This window comes from Limanda limanda, chromosome 1 (assembly GCF_963576545.1).
Source record: "Limanda limanda chromosome 1, fLimLim1.1, whole genome shotgun sequence".
Lineage (NCBI taxonomy): Eukaryota > Metazoa > Chordata > Actinopteri > Pleuronectiformes > Pleuronectidae > Limanda > Limanda limanda.
The window spans coordinates 34568626-34591347 of NC_083636.1; the positions used below are offsets into that span (position 1 = coordinate 34568626).

Sequence of the window (22722 nt, forward strand, 5' to 3'; positions counted from 1 at the left end):
CAGTGGCAGCCTGACTAAACTGTAATTCAGTGTTTATTCAAACAGCTTAGAAATAACCAGTTACCTGGCAGCAGTAGCTGCAGTTTTGACTGTTGGCTTGACCGACTTGGAGCTCTGCCCTTCCTCCTCCATGTCCTCCTTCTCTCTCTCCTCTAAGGGATGCATCAAAGCACGATTACACACTCACTGATATTACTACACAGCTTGTCATTATCATTCCTGTGGATAAACCCACCTAACACACGCTGACTCCTTTCAACGGCAGTTCGTCGGGTCGTCTCAAAAATGGCATCCAGGTCAAATGTGCGGGCTTTCTTACCTGGAAGGGATCAATGACTGTGATGATGACTCATATCTTGTATGTTAATTTATACAAACACAAGTAATAAAATAAGCACAGGAAATATTTGACTATATGTGATCAGCTGCACATACCAAACCCAGAGAATCCCATGACAGATGCCATCTCATCATCATTGCTCATCTTGTCGGATGCTGCAAAAAGAAATCCCAGCACAGTAGTTATCACAACCTGGTTGATATCTTTATGTTTTACTATAACCAAGAAGGTTAAGTGCCACCTGCTTGTTTGTTTGTAAACAAGATGAATGCTCACAACACAGAATGCAGTTTGATTGTGTTGTTTGTCATTCATTGGCTTCCTGAGTCATGTGAACTCTACAGTTTGTAAAAGTACTGAGTATGAAGAGGATTAAAACTCATAAATGACATTTTAAACAACGACAGCCATGTATATCAATATAACAACAGGGTACAAAATGGATATCAGCCCCATACAGTAAGGTGTCCTACAGTCAAAAGTACAGAGAGAAAACAGTGTTTTGAATACAGATAACTTCATAACACAATGCAACGACACAAATGTTATAGGTTATAAAACAACACATCCCCCAAAATGCTTCACATCCGTCAAAGTAGCTTTAAAACTATAAGCATGTCATAAAAAGAGAGAATAATAAGCTGTACCTGTCCGCTAGCAACACTGATATCAATTCTATGTGAACGGAACAAGCAAAAAAACACCTTTAAGACGATTAAAGGTAAAGTTAAATACAGTTAAAGAGTCTCTGTTGGTAACAAATGTTGGCTAACACAGGAGCTAGCACTAAGAGCTAGCTTCTGTCTGTTTTATATCATTTACCAGCTAACGCTTTACAGCTAGTTCATGTTACGCTGACAGGAAATGCCGCACATTACACCGACTCACGCATTTGACTTGTTTAAAGTTAAAACACTAAACTTATAGACGTGTGAGAGCAAACAGCAGCTACCTTCTTCCACTCTGCTGGGATCCATGTTTTCAAACTGCGACGCTTACCTCTGACCCCCGGAAGTAATTCTTCTTCTTCTGGTGTTCAGAGCGCTGCAGCCGGCCGCAGCTGCTCGGGACAGGAGTTAATTTTTTGAAATATATATTGTATTTATTAATAAATGGATTAATAACAAACATTACGATTCTTTTTTTAAGATAAAATTATTTATTAGGGCCCGAGCACTGACAGGCACTGAAAAAATATCTTACGCTATTTAAATTTTTAAAATAAAATAAATATAAATACTTAAAAAGAAAATATAAAATATATATATATATATAAAAACAAATGAAAAAAAAAATCCGTCAGTCAGTTTTTATCTCCATCTTGTTGTGATGACACTCATCTCAATTTGAAGTTGATCCGATGAAAACCCTGGTACAAGTACATCAAAGTAAAAATGTGGAATATGGCCAAAATGGCCACTAAATGCAAAATAGCAGGCTTCCTGTTGTGTTTTTCCAATTGCACCTAAAGACTTTTTTGTTTGTCTGGTCATGATTCACCTGTATATTGATTTTTGTGAAGACCGGTCAATGTGAACACGTTCCAGGGGTCTCGGGGGTCTCGGGGGGCACCGTTGAGCCATTTTGCGATGCCCATTGAAAATTCCTTCAGAATATGTAAATTTTCACCACTTTCTAACTTTCTGCAAATTTTGGTAAGAAGTTGAGCATGGTAAAGCCCTCAAAAAGCCAATTCATTTGCCTGAATAATAATAATAATAATAATCCTTACAATTTCAATAGGGTCTCACCTGACACCTTTGATGTCAGTGCTCGGGCCCTAATGATATGCTGCTATCTATGCTGCTTTTGATACACATTTCAGAGAAAAAAAATTGTATTTTCTACTTTACTACATATATTTGACAGCCTTACTTAAAAGTTACTTTTATATTTTTGTATTTTAAATACTGGATGATTTAACATGCTTTAAAAACCTATTGTTACAGAATAAAACAGTAGTTTTCAACCTTGGCTTCTGACGCCTTACAAGAGTCAATGAGGGACACATTTAATTTTATTTATTGTTTGTTACACGTGGCATTTTCCTCATATTTCCTGTCATAGTCACACAGCTTCATTTGATTTTGTTTGGAAGTAGTCCTCAATTTGAGCTTATTTTAATGACTGATGTTCAACACTGAAGAATAACTAGTATTAGAATTGTAGGTCGTAGTGAATGACATTCTCTTTATTAGAATGGAATAGGAGAAGATAGAGAATTTGTGTGTATAGTTAGGCTCCTATTCACAGTAATAACTCACTGCTGCATGATCATATTTTCAGGAGAGAAACACTGTGCCTCTGTGGGTTTAACAACCTTTGCCGTTAAGCAGAACAGTATGCATGTTTCCTGCGAACACTAATTATTGTCAGAAAATGTCAGTCTGAGCTGAAACAAAAATCTAACATTAAATGTTTAGATGCTTTTGTCAAGAAACAAGAAAATTAGAGCAAACAGCGTTTAAACTTCAGATATTTATTAGCAGGGGAGTCAACTCTGTACAAAAATGAAAATATATATCCAGAAGACTCAAATGGTACAAACCTCAATCAGTCAATGAGACACTTTATCTGTAACAAATTATTTATGAAAGTGATTACATTGCATCACATTACACATGATTTTTTTGTAGGCCTGCTTTCCAAATAAAATACAAAACCTGTTTCATAGTGATATAATATATTTTTTATCATTTATGATTATATCTCTTTTTATTAAATAAAATCTAAATAACATACATTATCACCGTTTACAAAAGGATTTAAAAAGGCACGTTTTCCATTCCTTGAGACACTTGAGCTCAGTCTTCGTCTGCAGCCACCATCCTCTCGATAGCAGCCCAGTCGATTTTGCTGAGGCAGCTGCCGGCGCCGTCAGACAGGTTGTCCAGCCAGTCCATGTCTGACGCACCAGCTCTATCATCCTGCTCATCCGACAGCCTGGTCAAACCCTGAAAAAAATATACAGAGACGTATGAAACTAGATGTGTACTCTATCAACAAAGAAGTACCTGAAACGCAAGTAACAATTATTATTATGACACAAAAAGATAAAGGGGAAATAAGTTGTAAAATATGGGATTCTTACCGTGTTAGACTCCTCACGCCTCTTCATTTCTTCGTCTTCTGTCTTCGTCTGCTCCCTCCGGTTTCCTCTTCCAACAGACGTCCCTCCTGGGGGCCTTTTGTTCAACTGCATCGTTCTCTCATATCCAACTTGATGATCCTCAATCGGGTTGGCAGTTTGTATTGTCGTGTGGCTCCTTGAGTCGGAGAGCATGCCACGTCTGGTCACCTGAGATAGACGGTCCCTTGGCAAAGAGGTAACTAATACCAAAAGAAATCACACAGCATAAAAATGTTTTGTCTAATTTAATATCATCCTTCATGACACTAATCATGGTACTTCATTTTCACAGGCAACTTAGTTGAATATCATTATAATACCTGGTCTATGTAGACCCAGTCTCCGGCTGTGATCCCCCGTAGGTCGTCCCAGCCGCTCAGCAGTCCATGGACGGACGAGGGGCTGAGCATGTTCTGACGGGGATTTAAGATTTCTTTGGTCATTGGAGGATGTCCTGTAAACCCTGAAAAAAATAAATTACCTCCATTACCAAAGCTAGACGATTCCAGGTGTTTCAAATGAACATTATAAAAGACTTGGGTCTTCCCAGATTCTGATCACTGTGGAATAGTTACTGATTAGTTTGAATGGGAGAAGAGTAAAATTAGTATTTAATGGGACGAGAGCCTGGTCAGATTACAGTGGCAGACAATACCTGTGAGTGCTTCCAAAAAGAGGAGCGGATGTGGACCGTGTGGTGGTGGGCAGCGGAGGACCTTCAGGCTGGGAAGAACTGCGTAGGACCGGATGGGAGGCGGGGAGGCCAATGGCCAAAGAACAAGCTTCAAGGGTTCTCTGGTTGTATTGCTCCATCAGCATGAACCTATTAAACCAAATTTAAAATAAGAGTTACGTTCCTGCACATTAACATCTCCTTTACACGCACAAAGCAAGAAGGTACATACTTTTCTTTTTCCTCTCTATTTTTCCGAAGCGTCACTTGATTTCTGTATGTCGATTTCTGTGGAAGGAAGGGGTATAGCACCTGTTTTTTTATAAATTTTATAAAGGACAAAATTTATAAAGATTCTAATAAAAAGGCAAACAGATCTCACCACTTTTGGAGTGACAGGAAAAGGGTCTTTCTCCCTCTCCCTCAGACTTTCTCTGTGTTTTTGATAAACAGCATTCCTTTCCCTCTGTTTCCTTTTCATCCAGATCCTCAGCTCACTCCTCTCGTCATCTTGGAAGACGCTACTCTGCGACACCCAGCTGTTGTCAAGCCGTTCCGGCCTGCTGTCGGTCACATTATTTCTCAGCTCAGGAAAACTCATATTTGTAAAAGGAGCCATTTGTTTTGCAGTCGTTTCTGGTGCATTACCTGCTGTGGTGTGCAGGCTGTGTGGTGGACGAATCCAGTTCAGCTCGGGATAAATACCCTTCCCTAACCAGCTCCTCTAAGATTTCCGCTGTATCCGATAGCCCAGACTGACCCAGATTCTCATCTTCCCATCTAGAGGTTGACAGGTAGAGGGCAGATTGGTGTGAAATAGGAGATCGATCATTGAAAATGCAGATTAAACTCTTCAGATTAAACTTAATCTTACGCATGGGATGTTTCAGATGCTTCAGGAGAGGGATCTTTTATTTCTGTGGAAGAAACACAAACATTGAACAGATGAAAAAGTAACTTAAACATTTTTGACTGCACTGTGAACATTTAAATCCACTTAAGCAGTCCAACTTTCGATGTAATGGCCCACATTTTTTTTGTCATTTGACTTTCTAATATTATTAAAAAACCAAATACAAAAGGTACTTTAATACCATTTGCATCATTATGTGACAATAACAAATGTTTATCTTTCTTTTAGTTTGTCATTTAGGAGTATTACTGTAACATACCTGGAGGGTGTGTAAAGCCGACATTGCAGTTAAATTTTAGATACATTTTTAAAGATCACGCTATTAACTATTAATTAAGTGAGTTGTTTCCAGTAGTTTTTTTCAGAATATGTTTGAATAAATTGCATCCTTACGTCGAGGGGTGTGAACATAGGAAGGACCGGCTCTTTGACTGTGAGAAGGCATGAAATGACGGAAGGAGTCACTGTGATGCCCATAGTTGTCGTCCTGATGCTCCTCTTCCACTTCCTCTTCCCAGGCGTTTGGTTCAGTTAAAACCTCTAATCGGGGCGTCCATGCTGCCACAGAAGGAGAATACAAACCTGACATTAACAGAGGCTTATGGGGGTTTTATGTCACTATGTTATAAGTTACTTTGTTAAGCCTACAACTTTTGCTTATTTGTTTCAAAAACTTCCAAGTTGACTTAAATTCAAAGCATTTTAAGTGTTTGGGGGACGCACCTTCTTTCGGGACGGACAGTCTGACGTTTTTCTTCACTGCCCCGGGACTCTTCATATTAGGAGCAAAGCCCGGGCTGAGATTTTCAATGGTGTTCACAAGCTACACAAAGACAATGTAGGACAAGCAAGGAAATATTTAAATCAAAAACATAAATGTGTGAGGCTTAGAAGCCGATTTTTAAATCTAAGGGTCATACAAAAAACATCATACTTATGTAATAGAAATATTACCATCCTGGAGTTGGAAAAGTCCATCTCCAGATTGTCTGCAATTCTCTGCAGTGAAGCCACCTGGGCATCCAGCTCTGTCAGGCGAGAGGAGAACACGACTGTAGGACTTGAGAAGGAAGCTCTGTGAGGTCCAACTCTCGTGTTCTTAATGGCCTGACAGATCTGAGAGTCAAAGGGATCTGCCATGTCTTCTAGAGTCACTCCCTCTGGATTGGACTCGTGACTGTGTAAGTGAGAATCCTCAGGGGTATCTGGAATACACAGTTCAACAGATATTTAAAGCATTTTGAATACTTCACCTCAGGCCTAATCATTTTAAATGAAAAGACATAAATGTATTAGAACATTAAAATAAAGACCTGGATGAGTGGTGGGTTTGAGCAGATTGTATGGGATTGTGAAAGATGGTTGAGGATCATCATCAGCAGCAGCAGCATGACTCCTGATAACAGAAGTTGCAAGAACATGAAGCTGAGCAGAAGTTGGTGATGAAGGGCGTATGGGAGGAAGATCCTGTGTTCCTGGGCTGAGACACCATGGCAAATCATGGTGCAGGGCATTGTCTTCCAGATCCAAGACACTTATAAACTGGTGGCGGTGCACGTCCTGAGAAAAAGACACAGAGAAGTGTATCATATATATATTCTATCTTATAGTATAATAAACATTACTTAAAATTACCTCTTGCATCATATTTGATATACAAAGGAATGAATGTGCATATATGTGTGAAAATGTGAAGTATACAATCTAGACCAGGGTCAGTTCATACAAAAAAAACAGTACACAAGTCTTAATCTTGTTGGGGTGTTTTCTAGAAATTGGAGAGCAGACAGGACATTGCATCCTACATAAGGAATAATGGGAACTAGTGTTTTGTATTGTGGTCATCACATAATGGAATGATCCATTTAGACAAAATTCAGAACCATTCTCAGGCCCTAAAAGTTGTACTGCTCCGTTTACTGTACAGTGCTGAGTCAACCTGCACATCTGGTCTCTCACCCGTATCCTCTCTGGTTTCTTTTGGTTCTCCTCTATGTTTTGAATAAGATTAAGATTCCGTGAACCTTGTGCTGCATTGAGAAAACACACATACACAATAATGTTGACTCGCCATTGTATCCAGAAAAAATAAATATCAGGGTGACGTCCTTGTGGGTACTAATTCAGATCAACTTACATTCAGTGCTACTAGTGGTGACAGAGGCAGACACAGCTTTATCCACAAGCGTGGGAGGACAAGCTGAAAGAAGACATGTAAACATGTTACTAAAATAAAAAAGACAAAAGCTATTAACACAATATTTTCATTCAAATTCAAATACACCAACTGGGTGATAATATAAAAACTGTGCAATATCACAATGTTAACATTATATATCCTCACTCACCTGGCTCTGTGTTGGTGAACGCATCATGACACTCTGGAGGTTTTTTACATGTGGAGGCAAAAGCGTGTAGCTCAGCTGAAGTAGACTCAGCCTTGTCCAACAATTTCTGACCAGTCAGCAGAGAGTCAAAGGAACCTGGGAGTTGAAGTTAATTAAACAGATCAACAGAATTGTAAACACAGCATCATAATGTACTCACATATCTGATTAACCCTTGGACACACAACATGGGTCAAAAGGGACCCTGCTCAGTTTTTACTTTCTATATCTTTGCATTGAATGAATCAGTCAGTTTTTCATGTATTTCCTAATTAACATGTTTTTGATAATCACAAATCCTTATTATAATTGTTCCTTTGTTACTTTTTCTATCAATCAGGAAATGCATCTGAGACTTACCGAGAGGAAATGCAAAGTTGTGTCCAGGAGCGGTCTCTGATACTGCAGGCTCTTCATTTACAGGCTTTACAGTCTCATCTGCTGGCTGTAGACATATAGGAACTAATTATAGTGGAATAACAATTTAACATTGTTAGTAATAGAAAGTACTTCTTATATAAATAAATACCGTCTGCATAGGGATGATGGACTCATTTGGTTTAAATGTGACCGCCGTTTTTGTTTCCTCGCATGTCCTCTCCTCTCTCCTCCTCTGCCTATAAACAACACAGAACAAGCACAGTGAATTAAATAGTCAGCATAATGCAAATTATAATCAGTAACAGCACTAATGAAGCTCATGATTGCCTTTTGCGGGAGTTTGAGCTGGGAGAAGTCGGGGCTGTTCTGCTGCTCTCATTAGGTGGATCTACTCTGAGCAACCGCTGTTGAGCTTCTTCCATGTTCTGCATCCTGACCACTGAACTGGTCATTTGTGGGAAAGGAACTGCCCTGAGCGAAATCTGTGACTGAGACAAATATCCGTACATAAATAACACCTCAAGGTTTCATGATGTCCAACTTAAACATCTGGAAGTAATAGAAGTATCGCTTGCCATTTTTGGTCCATGTAAAAGCTTGGTCTCAGGTATTGGAGCTGACATGACAGTAGGCAAGGGTAGTTTAGGGAGCACGATGTCGCTGGATGCACTAGGCGGACACTGCAGCAGGCGAAGGTACTGCATTGGAGCAGGTGTCTGAGCTGGAAAAGCAGGAAGAAGTAATGGGAACTCCTGCCCCCTGGAACTCTCTGACATCTGAATCCGGGGTTGAGAGCTGCTGGGAGGTGGATCCTGTGAATGATTAAAACTGAGTTGTCTTCGTAGAACTGAAGATCCAGTTCTTTTTTTTTCTGTCCGCTTTGAGGCGGCTTTGTAGCTGTGTTTGTGCTGGGGCTGTTGAGATTCGAGAAATGCAGGGTTTTCAGTTTGTCGCGTCTGGGACTCTTGGGCTGGAGGATAGTGTGGGGCTCTCTCCTGATGCAATGGTGGATATCGAGCCTGAAGTAACTTGCAGCCCAAGAGCTGAGGAGCAGGGTCGTTGTGTCTGCTAACATTAGAAGGCAGTGCCACAGAAGTACTGGGAACCGCCTGTCTAATGTCAGTAGTGACCAGAAGCCCCTTGGAGGACGGGATCAAACTCCTACTCTGTTTAAACTGGAGGTCTGGTGACCCCACAAGGACAGAGAGCGGATGCATTTCCTGAAGAAAGGAGAAACTGTATTTAGCTTGATTTCACTGTGGTGTAGATATAGTTAGTAGACAATATTTCAAATCTTTACAATACATTTGACCAATACCTGCTCATTTACACCTGCTCCACTTGCCTGTGTCTGGGGTTCCACAGACACTGAGGTTTGAACAGGTAAGACATTTCGTTGAGGGATGAAGTTGGTTACATAGGATGCTGGCGCATTAGGGTGTGATAAGTTCATGTTAGACTGAGCCAAAGAAGAGTTCTGCTGGGCAAGTTCCAGGCTGGAAAAGGAAGCTCCCAAAACCTCCATCATGCTCATGTAGTTGATATTCTGCAACAAAGGCCAACAATTCTTTAGGTAAGAGTCAATTATAAAGAGAAAACAGAATGCAAACAGTTCCTTTCAGGCAATTGTTTCTTACCTGAACTAATCTAAATAAGTCTTCACCCAGTTGCTGTCTCATCTGTGGGGGCTGATTGGATAATGGCTGATCGGGTGCTGCAGAAACAGGAGTGGGTGCACCAGCCATGGAGCTTTGTGGCTGAAGGTGTGGAGGATCTACAGGTGAATTGTGGAACAGCCCACCAACTGTATCCGTGACATCTGTGTGAACCGAGGCCTTTGGCTGCACCGGAGGAAGAGCTTGGGGCTCTGGGTGCAGGGGAGCTTGTAAACTTCTAGGATGGCAAAAAACAAATAGCAGTTTGAGACACTAAAGAGACAATGTCAGCCTTTAAATTTAGGTTCTATCACCAAATAATACAATAATACAACAACAACCCAACAATAACACTCTGTCATTATACATTTATAGTAGTAGATGCAATGTTGATGAATTACTGTCAAAATAACTAAAGAAAACATAACATTAGAGACTTAAAAGTATAAATCTCATATAATCGTGGCACCAACTTATAACAGTAATGCTTATAAATCTTTTCACACATTCAGTTTTTTTTTCAAACTAAATTATTTAAAATTAAAATAATTAAAAACTCACGCAGAGGTGGAAGTGAACGTATCATGAGTGTTTTCTGGGTCCAAGTCTGCAAGCTTCAAACTCTGGAAGTGACAATAACCTTAATTATATCTGTTTTGAGAACACTGATGAAACATATGAGGAACAGGAATCCTGAATGGTAATATTCACCGTTTCAAGTGTGCCGATGTTTTCACAGATTTCAAGGGAAGACATCTCCGACCGCTCACTGCCACTACATAAACCTACAAATATTAAACACATTTATACTCTCAGTTTTAAAGGTGTATATTAGCAAAAAAAATAGTTTGATCCAATATAAATTACCACCATACCTTCTTTTTCAGGTGCAAAATATAAGTCATCGAGATATGGTTGTGAACTGGACTGTGCCCGCTGAGCATGAAAAGTCAGTTGGTCCTGGTCATCAGAAAGAGGCTGCCTGTGACGTGTCAGCTCCTCTGGTCCATCTGTGCAAGAGCTGCTGCAGGGAAGCAAATAGTTTATCAAAAACAATATAGTATTCATATAAACAGTAAAAATAAAAGAATAATACATGTAAAACACTAAATCAACATTTGTGTACATTTTTATTTTAGTTTGTTGTTTTTGAACAAAGATTTGAATCTTTATTATATCTCAAATCCTCCAATAAACATCACACAAACTGACCCAATTCCCAAACTACTGGTCAACTACACTTTGAAGTTTATGGAAACTGGCTTTAAACGCAACAGAGCGTAGGTCCAGCTTGCCCAGTAACAAGAATGTGTAAATAAAAACATCGGGCACTCACATGGAAAGTTCTCCTTGCTGTAGATTGGGATCCGGACCGGTGATGGGAGTGTTGGCAGATCCAGGGTAGCCTGTATCAATACTGCTCTCTCTCTCCAGGTTCCCGTCCACCACAGGTTGCACCACAGGGGCCACAGTCCACTGGGTTTCTGGAACTTGCATGTGGGTGCTGTAGCGCTCCTTCCCAAATAGAGCCGTGTACCTCCACTCTAGTAAACTGAGGGAGGTGAGGACAGCAGGCGCTGAGGCTTTGACACGGATCACTACTCCTTCGTCAGCTGTTCCTCCGACCCCTCTTCCCCTCTCTTTCTTCTTTCTTCTATGATGAAGAAGCACCCTCCTATCAGCCCAGCGCACCATCCACTCCAGCAGCCGGCCCAGCTCTGGAAACTGAGCCTCTAATTTAGGAACCAGGCCCTGCTGCAGCTCAGTGACAGCTTCCATAGAAGTTGGGGAGGCAAACATCAAGCTCTCTGATGGCTGCCCAATGGGAAAGGTACTTTGAATAGGGCTAGATTCTGAACCACAGTGACCCCTATTCTTCCTTTGGGCTAAATGCACACTGCTTTGCTTTCGGAGGCCAAACAAACCTTTCATCTTGCCAGTTCTCGGCCCAGGAAGAGAACTGACTGAAAGACTGGCTCTTGATATGGAGCCTTCATTCCAGGGTGCGGACGATTGAGGTTCAGGTGTCGTGCCTTGCTTAATGGGCTTGTAGCAGCAACCCGCTCTGTACACTGGAGGTTCGCTCCGAAGTTTCCTCCCTGGATGGTGCCCGTCTTTTTGACGCCGATGTATCGTTGTGAGCACATCAAAAGTGAGCGAGTGCAACTCTTTCTCCCTCAGCTTGGAGGAGAAGCTCTTCAGCAAAGGAAGTTCACTGCCCGGGTCCCCTCCATCAGCAACATCCTTCTCTAGCTCGTAGCTGATGAAGAGCTCCAGGAAGTTCAAATACTCTTCGTCTTCCAACTCAAACTCCCAGGTGCCAACCACTGGTAATGTGGACTTCTCATTCCCCTTGGTACCGTCTGCTTGAGTCTCCTCCTGAATGGCACTTTCAATCTTAACAGCCTTTTCTCTGTCTCTTACTTTATGTACTTTTTTGTCCCTGAAAAGAAAAGAATCACCACAAAAATAAGCCACAACATAGATGATAATTCAGAGAAATAGCAGTGCTCCTGTTTCACCGGCTACCTGGACATGGCTCGGCAATGCTGTTCAGGGGAGATGGCCTCAGATGTGTTCTCTGCTGTGTCTCCATCACTGCACACTGGGGGAAACCCGCAGTCGGTTAAAGTGCTGGTGCTCAGACCGCTACCCAGTGAGAGTTGCCTCATCATGCTATGTTTGTTTCCTCTGTCCTCCTCTTCCTCCTCCTTCTCCCACAGGTGGAGCTCAGGGGGAGCCAGGTGCCTCAGCAAACGCCCAAGATGTTTTCTCCTCTGCCTGTGTTTGTCCTGAATCAGAACCATCATCAACTCATTTGCCTCATCCCGTTCGCCTTCTAAAGACAAGGAAGAGACAGAATAAAGTGGAGGAAGGTTTAAAAAAAACCTGACATAATTGAGATAAGACGTGATGGATAATGAACACAAGAAATTTGTTTTAAAAACAATAAAAAAAAGATGCAGGTTAGATCGTAAAAGGGGCAAAATATAAAACGTATAAATATTAAAATTATCAAAAGGCTAACCTAGAGAGATAATAGCCCTTTTGTCTCACAGCAAGAAGGTTCTGGGATTGACCACACAGAACGGCTGGGGCAATTCTGTGAGGAATGTCTATGTTCTGTCTGTTCCTGCTTGGGTTTCCTCAGGGAACATGGACTTCCTCCCACAATACAAAGGTTAATTGGAGATGCTAAATTGTCCCCAATGTAAGACTCTGAGCTGGTTGTTTGTCTCTAAATGTCAGTCCTGCTACGGACTAGCGATCTGTTCAGGGTGTACCCATTCATGTCATACATTCTGTATATATTCTAATAGTAAACGAAAAAAAAGAATCAAGAATAAAATGTAGGTCGAACATAAAAGACAAAAAACTGCTAGCTATACTGTTGGCAGCTAGTAAGAAATGTGTCACGAGGAAATGGTTAAAAGTGGACCCTCCCACCATTGATGAATGGATTGAAATTGTGTATGAGATTTATGTTATGGAAAAGATATCTTTTTCCCTCAAGGTCGTGAAAGACATTTTTTATAAGACCTGGACCAAATGGACTGAGTATGTAAAACCAGTTAGATCTGATTTTATTTGAATATACTTGTGTTTTGTGTGATCCTCCTTTTTTTTTATGTGAGGTGCGCTCCCCGGTTGTGTTCTCTTTACCTCTGTTATTGTTCCTACATGGAGTAGTTTAGGTCCATAAAACAAAACTCCAGAAAGGCAGTATGAACAAAATCACCCAAACTTACTACATCCATCCTTCTTATGTCCTTGACAGACTAAAGCTGTATTTAATGTATGTGATGGAAATGTGCCATTTCTTATTAAAAAGAGTATTTCAAAAAAAAAAATCTAGGTCATCAGGTAAGTTAAACAAAATATATTTAAATGTAAAGTTAAATATTAATATATAAACCATTTCAGTGTTTTTCAGCATTTCAAAGGAACTTGTTAATGAAACAGAAAGGGGTTCATACCAAGGACATTGCATTGCCTCAGTCTATGTAGCAGGGAGTTATACTTTTCTCTCAGTGGGACTCTGACAGACTCTTCCTCCCCCGGGAAGGCTTGTACCAGCGTGTCTGCAACCTAAGAAGGATCAGGCAAGGATGAGACATTTACTCACTATGTTCTACTTTAACAAACCCTGCTTATGTAATAAAAGGCAAGAAAACGCAATTTCACCAAAGAGACAGGAGGCAGTTCAGACACGAGGCTGAGCAGTATGTCCTGGAGAATTTCTTCAGCGTTGAGGAAGCGAGAGAAAGGCAGAAAGCGCCGGGCCCACCGGAGAGCTTCAGCGCAGCTAGATCTCACATCTGAATCACAAGGGATCTATGGGACAACAACACAAAGGCATTCTCATGGGGCCTAAATAGCTGAGAATATTTACAGAAATATGTCATCCTCTCAAACACAAATATAATACCTGTTTATCTCTGCAATGCTGCCTGGCAGCCTGATACTTCCTGCAGGAAATGGAGAGTTGGTCCCTGACATGCAACATCCAGCATAAACCACACAGCTCCCTGAAACAGACTGGTAGCAGAAATACGATCGGTAAGTTCCATCTGAAAACTGATTATTGATTATGACATCCACATTGCAGATTGAGTGGCATCTTACTAATAGTTTGGATCGTGTCGGAGTCCAAATGACCATCTTTGTTAGGCCCCCGTGTGAAGAATCTCCTGCGCGTGACAAACTTCATCAGCCCTTCTTGGAAAGCTTCCTCTTCTTCATTAGCTGCTGGATATGAGTATTTCTTCTTGATCTGAAAGCAACATCAGATAGAAGACAACATTACCTTTAAAGACCTATGTTTTTCTTTCATTAAGACTTAAAACATCTTAAAACATAGAGACATTTGATCCTCTTATTAAACCAGACAAAAATCCTCCGGCCCTTGTGTTAAGTACCTTGTGTAGTAGGTGTCTGGCACGGCGCAGATGGGTGATGTACCACTGGGCAGCAGGTTGGCAACAACGGGCAGATCTCAGAAGCAAAAGTAGTCTCTGGAGAACCGCAGACACCTTGTGACGTGATGCAACCTCCGCAAACTGCCCTGCTGTTCCTATCGGGTCCTAAGAACCAGACACACAGAACAACAACCTTTAATTACATGTATGTGTGAACACTGTTTTCACAAGTTGATCTTCTCTTCTGATGTACCTGTGTGTTCGGGGAAGGCTGAGGGCAATAAAGAGGTGGGGAGGGGAGATACAATCCACTGGGCACCAACAGAGGTAAACAGGAACACAAGTCTTTGGCTGTGTCCAGCAAGGAAGACAAGGGTGAGGACATAACATTCACTCCAGCCATGACTGATGCTCTCAGAATCTCTTGCATGGAAACTAGTAATAAATCCCAGTCCTCTCCTTCCAAAGGGTCTAGTAAAATGAGGTGAGACAAGGCATGGATTAAAAGGGGTTTTATGTTTGTCCCGATTATTTTACAGTTGTCAGGTCTCACATACCTGTCAAGCTCTTGTCATTTTCCTTGTCTCTGTGCCCCTGGGAGTCCGGCTTATTCCCAAGAAGACTCTCCAACTCCGCCTGAAAAATGCTTTCTGCTTCCAAATCTGCTGGGAGGTGGAGCTCTCTCCTTCTCAGCCTGTCATGAAAGATGTAATTGGCATGATCATAAATCCGATATACTGTATGATCATATGAAATGGCAACAGTAACAGAGAACTTCTCCCACATTATACTGTGCACTTTCTTTTACACTGACCGAGCAAAGTCGCAGTGGTCAGTGCAGTAGCTTGTGTAAGCCAGACTCAGAGAGACCGCTGTCTTCCAGTCCCCGAGGTGGGAAGCCAACCACACAGCCTCAGGCAGCAGACCCCCGAGAAGGAGCAGGTCCTGGGCATATTCCACTGTCCACACCTCTGAGAGATGCTGTCGTCGAACTGCTGTCGCCACCTCCTCTTGGCATAGAGGCACCAGGCGCCCAACACTTGGGCCTGAGAAAAGACATAACGATCAATATTATTAAGAAATGACCAAGTTGAACTGATGACAAATTTTTGGAAACGCACCATGAGGTAAATGTATAGGAGGCAAGACGGCCACATTGTGAGGGGGCAGGATGTGGAGGGGTTGGTTGGCAAAGTAAGAGGCCATGACTCTCCCCAGACTCTGAACCACTGCAAAGGCTGCATTGCTGTGAAGATCGACTGGGAGCGACGTGCAAGGAAAAGAATCTGCTGCAAGAAACAAAAGGCAAGGCTGACAACTAACACTTCTTACTTTCAGAATCTGATTTCTTCTGAAGCTCTATAGCTTGACCTTTTGGACAGGGTGTCATATCTTAATGATGCATTTAAATGAATCATACTGAAAGACTGGGATGTTGGCTATATACAATTTGATGACATAAACTGACTTACATATGAAAACTCTTTCTGACCTGTTTTGGAATTTCTGTTGTCCTTCTGATGTCCAGCCCTGTGCAGGATGAGACGTGCCATGTGGTCGCCCAGCTCTTGGGCTTCCCTTAGACGGTACTGGGACAGAAGACTGTACAGGAGTGCCAGACAGAGCCGTTCCTCCTGGAAGACCCCGCGATCGCAAACTAATACAAAATATATGGAATTACCATTTCAGACTGACCGTGATTATGTGCTATACTTATTTTTGAAAAACTGAAGCAATGAGGCTTACTTTTGTTACTCTCGTCACATATTTGTGAAAGCCAGGCATCAGCGCTTTTTGGATACAAGCCACACAGGAAAAGATGTTCACCTGGGGGGAGACGAGTCGAATGCTAAACAACCACAGTAATTATTCACAAATAACTATTATTCTGATTGATCTGAGCCACAGATAAATAACTTAATTGTTTAAGATGAACTAGTGGCTCAATATGATGCAAGATTGTTGTAATAAGGGAGGGGTTGAAATGCAAAGTTAATTTTGTCCATTTAAACACAACTGAACTATGCAGAAAATCAACATTGTCTCTACTTCCTGTAGTTGGTACAATAACCATAGATATAAATAATAAATCTCAGATGTATTTCAGACCTGGGTAACCCATCAGTGCAGGGCCCTGCTCGAGCTTTGCTCCTGTGGCCTGCAGAGCTGTTTGAATCTGGGACATGAGGAAAGTCAACTGCTGCTGTTCCTCCTCCCAGCCGTCGCAGGCTTCATAGTTTTTCAGTTCTTCCAGATACTTCCGGGTGACCTTGTACAGCCACTGCCACACTCCAAACAACCTGGGGGGGGAAAAGAACATCTCCAGTGTCTTTTGACTTTGAAATCCTTTCAACTGTCAGGTAGAGCATGATGTGCAATTACTAATACTGGCATCCACACCAACAAAATCCACAAGAGACTATCTCTACCTGCTAGATGGTCGGTGGGGAACAGGACATCCCTGATGCGGCGGGGTGAGTTTCCTTTTTTTCTCCTCCTGTAGCAGAGGTACATTGTAAACATCTGAAGGCCAGAGCTGTTGTGACTGGGCAACAGATTCCTTCTTTGCAGAGGACCACACAGTTTTGTGCTGCAGGCTGTATGTGTGGTCAAGAGAATCCGAGACCAGCTGCAAAATGTGCAGCACGGAGGACAGACGCTGAGAGGATAGCTGACAGTGACCGGTCTGGTAGGACTCAGGGTGAGGAGTCAGCAGGAGGCGTATCAGTCGTTTACTGAGCTCTACCACCAGGCCCTGGCAGCGTGGCCCATTTGAGTGAGTGCCATCCCAGGGAAGAAAAGATAACAGGGTTTTGATAAGATGAAGGAGCCTGGTAGAGACTGAGCTATTCCTTTCTCCTGTGTGGTCCGTGGAGCTGGAGATCAAATGGACCAAAGCAGCAAATCGCACCACACAAAGGAGGGTATGCTTCAGCAGACACGCTCTATGTTCCACCTCATTTCCTAGAGACAGACCAAACGCCCAGGCTGTTAGCAGCTTAGTCCGAATTCGCCCCAGTTCACGATAAAGAAGAGGAGTCTTCCTCTCTGGTTCAGCAAAGTCCCTTTCGTAATCTGGACCAGTAGTAAGTAGAGTGTCTGTTTGTGTGTCCAGGGCATGTAGAGTGTCAAACATTGTGGCAAACTCCAAACGGCCGACATTCTCCATGTGAGAACCAGCAGGAGGTCCGTCTAGATCAGAGTCGTCATCAAAGAAAGTCTAGAAAAACACAGTCAAACAGCAAGTCAAAGACAGCTCAGTGAATCAAGAAATGTATATTACAGTCATGCCACATTCTAACACAGTGCGATTACATGCATGTGACTGACCTGCACTTTTTCAAAAAGCCCCTTGGTTCCACCCAATGTCCCTTGGTCCTGAAGGAAAAGTGGCAAAGTAGATCCACCTGTGGGTCCCGAGAAGACCGAGTCTGCAGCGTTGGGACCACGTAAAGCAGTGGGACTGAGTGCCTCAAGGCTGCTGTCAAGACGTAGGCAAGATACTGAATCCAACCATGCCCTCACGTGAATCTGAGAATAATGAGTGTAGGGTAAGGCATATTGTCAGGAATAGCAATGCATAAAGTATAAGCAACAGCTAAGACTACGTAGGATCACTTTTCCCACTTGTAGAAGTCCCGTGGTTTATACCTTTGATTGTTCCAGCTTCAGACTGGTCTTTTCCAGATCCCTGCTGGTGTCTTTTAAAAGTGATTTCAGCAACATGGCAGGAGAAGGCCTGTCGAGTACCCTCATAACGGTGGCCATGTAGCCATCAGACACAATGAGATACATAAGCCGAGGATGCCAGGTCACGGAATATCGCTGCCTTAGAACGTCCCGCACAGACAGGCTAGAACTGGACAGATTGGCCTCCACTGACCCTGCAGACACTGGTGGCCTGCAGAGAGAAAGTAGTTTGGGTCAAAACTATTATAACATATAATAAAACAAATAAGACAAACATTATATATGATAAATCATCCCATTTGACAAAAAATGTCTACTTCATTAATACTGAAGATAAAAGAATAAGAGAGAGTCATTGGCAAGGCTCTTGATAAAAAGTGAAGAAACAGGTGACCAGATTTGAGAGAGATGAAACAATAATCAAGATTAGCTCAAAACAAATCAATAACTTGAAACAAATGTATACCGGTAAGTGACGAGTGGATGCAGTGGAAGGAAGTGCGCCGGCCCAAAGTCCACATTACAACCGCAGCTTGTTAGACTGAGAAGACCCCCGAGCCGGGCCAACACAAGAAGGGAGCCCCTCTTGAGGACACATGCCAGGAAAAGGCTGCCGGGGGACCAGCTCACACTGCCCACCCAGTAGGACCTAAAAGAGAAGATATGTTCACTTTATTTCTAAATAAATACACACTGTTCATCACAGACTTTAAAGTAGACATTTTGTTGATAAAGCTGGGAAGTGGTCACTCCCTTTCTTGTACATTTTATATCAATACGTTATGGAAATGATGCTGAACTCGTGCACGTATGTATGCGTGCTGTACCTTATGTATTTGGAGGGAATCGCTAACGTCTTCATTCCACATCCTCCGAGGCTGCTTGATACTGAGACAAAATTCTGTGTGCTCACATAAAGGACCTGTGTAGCCTGGTTTGAAAAAAAGGAAGTACAAAATTTGATTCACATTTCAAGATTCAAGATTCAAGATTCATTTATTGTCAAATGAACAGAGATAACATGAAGTAGTCACTGTCAATGAAATGCTTGGGTCACACACTCTCTTTAAGCAATGCTCAGTAATTTCAACCCAAAAAAAAATAAAATAAAAATAGAAATAGTATAAAATAGAATACAAAAGAATAAAATAGAATAACAATGAAATAGAATATCAAAAATTTAAAATAGAAAATTTTACAGATGAATGTTCAATTTGTGCAGTAGTGCAAATATTCAAAAATGCTTATTATGGTGCTGGTGCAAATATGCAAATATTCCAGGGTGCTGGTTTGCTGGTTTGGTGGAGTTATTGCAGTTCAGAGGAGTTTAAAAGTCTTATGGCCTGGGGGATGAAACTGTGACTTCTACAGATGAACTTGGGAAAGAAACACACAGAGATGTGAAGACTAGAGATAGGAGGGGCCAGATGCTCACCTTTGGATGTTTCTGGTTCAGGACGATGGCTAGTAGTTGGCCATCTGGGGAGAAGGCTGGCACAATGGCCCCTCTAGACTTGACTGGTTGGCAAGCTGGGGTGAGATGAGACATGGGGTATGTCTTGGTGGCCCACTGTATGTTATATCCCACAGAACTGCAAAGAAAACTGTGATTTTGTTTTGCTATTGCAATATCCAGTGAAAGTCCTAACTGTTACATCGTTCCCTCTCACTCACCCCACTCTCATGTTGCCTTCCTCCCACTGGATTTTCAAGCAGGTGATTATAAGCTTCTGCCCGGATGTGAAAACAAAGGCTGATAAACAGGCATCACCCACAGCCTAAGAGAGTTTTGAGAGAGATAAGATTTAAAGCGTGAATAAAATAGGAATTGGATGGCAAGGTCTGAAAAATAGTGAAACATTATATTAAACATATACTCGTATTGCAAGTACATACCTCTGTCTTTACAAATATTGAGTGTTGGCATGCTTCTTTGTCATGTAAAGAAGGCAGAATGGTATCCTCAAGGGGCTTTGTATGGGCCCAATGTCCCTTGACTGTGCCATCTCGAACTCCTGTCAAATCCCTGGGATCCACACACTCCCACAGGAAGACGTGTCCAGTTATGGCTACGAGAAGCACACGCCTTCCATCCCTTGAAACCTGAAGAGAAAACCGCGTGGTATTTCCTGTGAAAACACACAGAGAACTATCATTTAGGATTGAACAACTCATCAAAATATAAAATAAATGGTGGGATTTTGGACAGAGGATGTGTCGAACAAAGAATCAGTGAACACCTCCTTATAAACAATTAACAGTGTACATGTATATTAATAACTAGGTTAAAATGTGTCTGCAAATAACTACTTGTGCAGATCTAGTCCTCACAGCAGTACCTAGATGATATTGCAGATATCTTCTGATATATATCTCCTGCTGCTTATCAAGTAGTTGAAAAGGGACTGATGTATTTGCTTCTTATTGTGCGTATACCTTGACTAGAAGTCATGACCTTAACTACTTCTGGGGCAGCTGCAGCAGTCTTCAACAAGTCCTTATCTCTGTTCCACAGAAAGAGTTCTCCCGAGACCAGAATCCCACAAAGCCACACACCTAAAAAACAACCACCAATCAACCAGTGTATAAATACATTCACAGAATTGACAGTGAAGTGTTTTACTTCTAGTTCATACAGTGAACTCACCGCTGCGGGATGAAGCCATGGTCACCACACTGCTGAGCAAAGGATGGAGTTTCGGGGTCCTCTTCTTGGTGCGACCGGAGACCATGTTGATCTCGCTGATCCGTTTGTCATCTAACAGGAACACAGACTCCTTCTCCTGGAGGGATGACAAATCAAAGGGCTCACAGTCATGTTCCACTCATGCACATCAGGGGTTAAGTGTGTTTTCACTTCTCTCTCCTCACCTGACCGAGCCAGCAGAATCTGGGCCAGGGTTTCTTCCGTTTGATGCTGGTCGACATAACAACCTCCAGCTTCAGCTCCATGTTTAAAAGCCAGCATCAGTTCTTCCTGGTGATTGTGTCTCCAGGGTTATCAGAACTGACAGAATCCCTCTGGACAAGCAGGACGATAGAAAGCTGTGGGTTAGTGGGAAAGCATCACGTTTATAGGTCGCCAGTACACATTCTGGTTAGCTCCATGGCTAGAACCATTAAATACGCGATTAAAGTACATATTCACGATAATAAGAGGTGTCTGCAATGTAATGGCGCCGTGTTATAAACACAGGCTGTGTATAGAAGGATTATTGGTCGTTCTTTCCCTTTGTTTTCACAGCGTTAGCCTTCGTTAGCCACCGAGCTAACTCTGCTCGCATCGAGGAAAACTGCTCCAGAAAAAGTCCAGCCTGAATATTTGAGCTTCTCAGACTCCACTTACGTGTTGTGTTCACGTCGGGTGTTGGAGAAAACGTAACATGATCGTGGAATCCCGTGTTAAACCGAAGCTAATCGTGAAATAATTCGAAACTCCCTCCGCTTCTGTAGCCGACGTGCCTTCCCATGATCCTCTCGGAGGAAGCTTCCACGCGTTGCCGTGGGAACGCAGCTGCAGGGTGAGGACGCCCCCTGGAAACTATCGGGATATTTATTTATTTATTTATCTATTTATCATCTTTATGCTGGATTCAGTTCTGTATAAGCCAGGATGTGTGACCGCAGCCATCACTCAGACCAGTTTAACCCAGTCCAGTGTCTCCTTGAGAGGTTTTGACTATGAATCCTCATAAAATCTAGGGGGAGCTATGACCCTGAGTTAATGTTAACATATGGAGCTGTTCAGGCAGGGACTCTAGTCATAGGTGAGGATTTAGGTGCTGACTGGACAATGCACATTGGAGTTAAAAAGAAACGTCCTTTTCACAATTGAAAATCAATAGTGCCTTTGCATTGTTGGTGCTCGCGCCCTTATAAACGATATCAGATACGAGTTAATTGCACAAAATTGATATCAGTTTTATCCCTTTATCGCTTCATTACCTTATCTGACCTTTACTCGTTATTTCTTTCCATCAAAAGCCCTACTTTCCTTTTCAATTGCACAACCTCTTTTTTAAATCGTCAGGTTTTTTTGGCGTGTAGTAATATTCACATTTTTTGGGGTTCATTTTCTACAACCAAGGACTTTGTTGCTCTACACGTGTTCAACTGTGCCTCGCTACTGCTCAAAATACTCTCATAGTCGTCACGTGCCTCATAATGTTCTCTTACTGATTGTACCAATGGTGTGTTGCGTTTTCTTTTACTTTGAGTAGCAGGTTGTCTCTGTGCCGCCAACGGAAAAGTGTTCAGTCCCAGCTCTGTAATCTTGAGTCAGTCCGGCACAGTTGCCTTGAAGGTCCTGGAGATTCAATGAGATTGTGTCCTGGGGTTTCTTTTTTTCTTCTGGTGATGAATATTATTCCTAAAATGACCATTAAATGGCCTATATCATAAAGGGATTGATTATAGTGATTTAATGACTTAGGACAGGGTTTGTACTGCAAGGTTTTTACTTTGAAGTTCGGCAGTGCCATCTACCAGCAAAATAATGGTCAAAGGCAAGATCAATGCCAAAATAAGATTGATGACACGCCTTAGATCTTGCCAAGATCCTCTTGGCTTATATATATTATCATACATGTAAGGAAGATAAGAACAGTCATGCAGACATAGTTAATATATGGGAA

The 22722-nt window shown here is 42.1% G+C and overlaps 2 protein-coding genes across 2 annotated transcripts in view; both read right to left on the reverse strand.

The window, feature by feature from the left end:
- The window catches only part of LOC133010606 (WD repeat-containing protein 70), a 36150-nt gene extending 34808 nt beyond the window's left edge, over window positions 1–1342 (reverse strand). Inside the window, exons 1-4 of the mRNA XM_061078202.1 lie at window positions 1293–1342; window positions 436–495; window positions 236–319; window positions 65–152 (exon numbers count right to left, since the gene is read on the reverse strand). Coding sequence (XP_060934185.1) covers window positions 65–152; window positions 236–319; window positions 436–495; window positions 1293–1317 — 257 coding nt within the window. The 5' untranslated portion in view covers window positions 1318–1342. The remainder of the gene's footprint in view (window positions 1–64; window positions 153–235; window positions 320–435; window positions 496–1292) is intronic.
- Window positions 1343–2982: 1640 nt separating this feature from the next.
- Window positions 2983–21040, reverse strand: cplane1 (ciliogenesis and planar polarity effector 1). Its single transcript, XM_061075074.1, has 49 exons — window positions 20960–21040; window positions 20736–20871; window positions 20525–20644; window positions 19985–20217; window positions 19763–19866; window positions 19524–19680; window positions 18916–19019; window positions 18555–18737; window positions 18050–18299; window positions 17729–17929; window positions 16828–17618; window positions 16508–16698; window positions 16145–16225; window positions 15891–16055; window positions 15520–15687; window positions 15213–15444; window positions 14956–15092; window positions 14652–14869; window positions 14399–14563; window positions 14106–14253; window positions 13909–14018; window positions 13665–13814; window positions 13457–13568; window positions 12015–12318; window positions 10816–11922; window positions 10355–10503; window positions 10191–10264; window positions 10041–10102; window positions 9462–9717; window positions 9143–9370; window positions 8400–9044; window positions 8173–8312; window positions 7973–8063; window positions 7804–7867; window positions 7405–7539; window positions 7194–7256; window positions 7016–7086; window positions 6370–6616; window positions 6011–6261; window positions 5780–5879; window positions 5450–5614; window positions 5018–5060; window positions 4792–4923; window positions 4526–4706; window positions 4376–4431; window positions 4126–4293; window positions 3791–3933; window positions 3432–3670; window positions 2983–3294 (listed from the first exon to the last, which is right to left on the reverse strand). The coding sequence occupies exons 1-49, from the start codon at window positions 21038–21040 to the stop codon at window positions 3145–3147; spliced, it is 9501 nt and encodes a 3166-aa protein (XP_060931057.1). The 3' UTR covers window positions 2983–3144.
- Between the last annotated feature and the right edge of the window lie 1682 nt (window positions 21041–22722).

What these genes read in the sequence shown, in the direction of transcription:
- cplane1 (XM_061075074.1), bottom strand. Translation starts at nt 21,040, where the DNA reads ATGGAGCTGAAGCTGGAGGTTGTTATGTCGACCAGCATCAAACGGAAG. An exon ending in GAACAGCATTGCCGAGCCAT is followed by an intron (nt 11,923 to 12,014) that starts GTCCAGGTAGCC and finishes TTTTCTTTTCAG; the next exon opens with GGACAAAAAAGTACATAAAG. An exon ending in CACCACTAGTAGCACTGAAT is followed by an intron (nt 7,087 to 7,193) that starts GTAAGTTGATCT and finishes TTCTCAATGCAG; the next exon opens with CACAAGGTTCACGGAATCTT.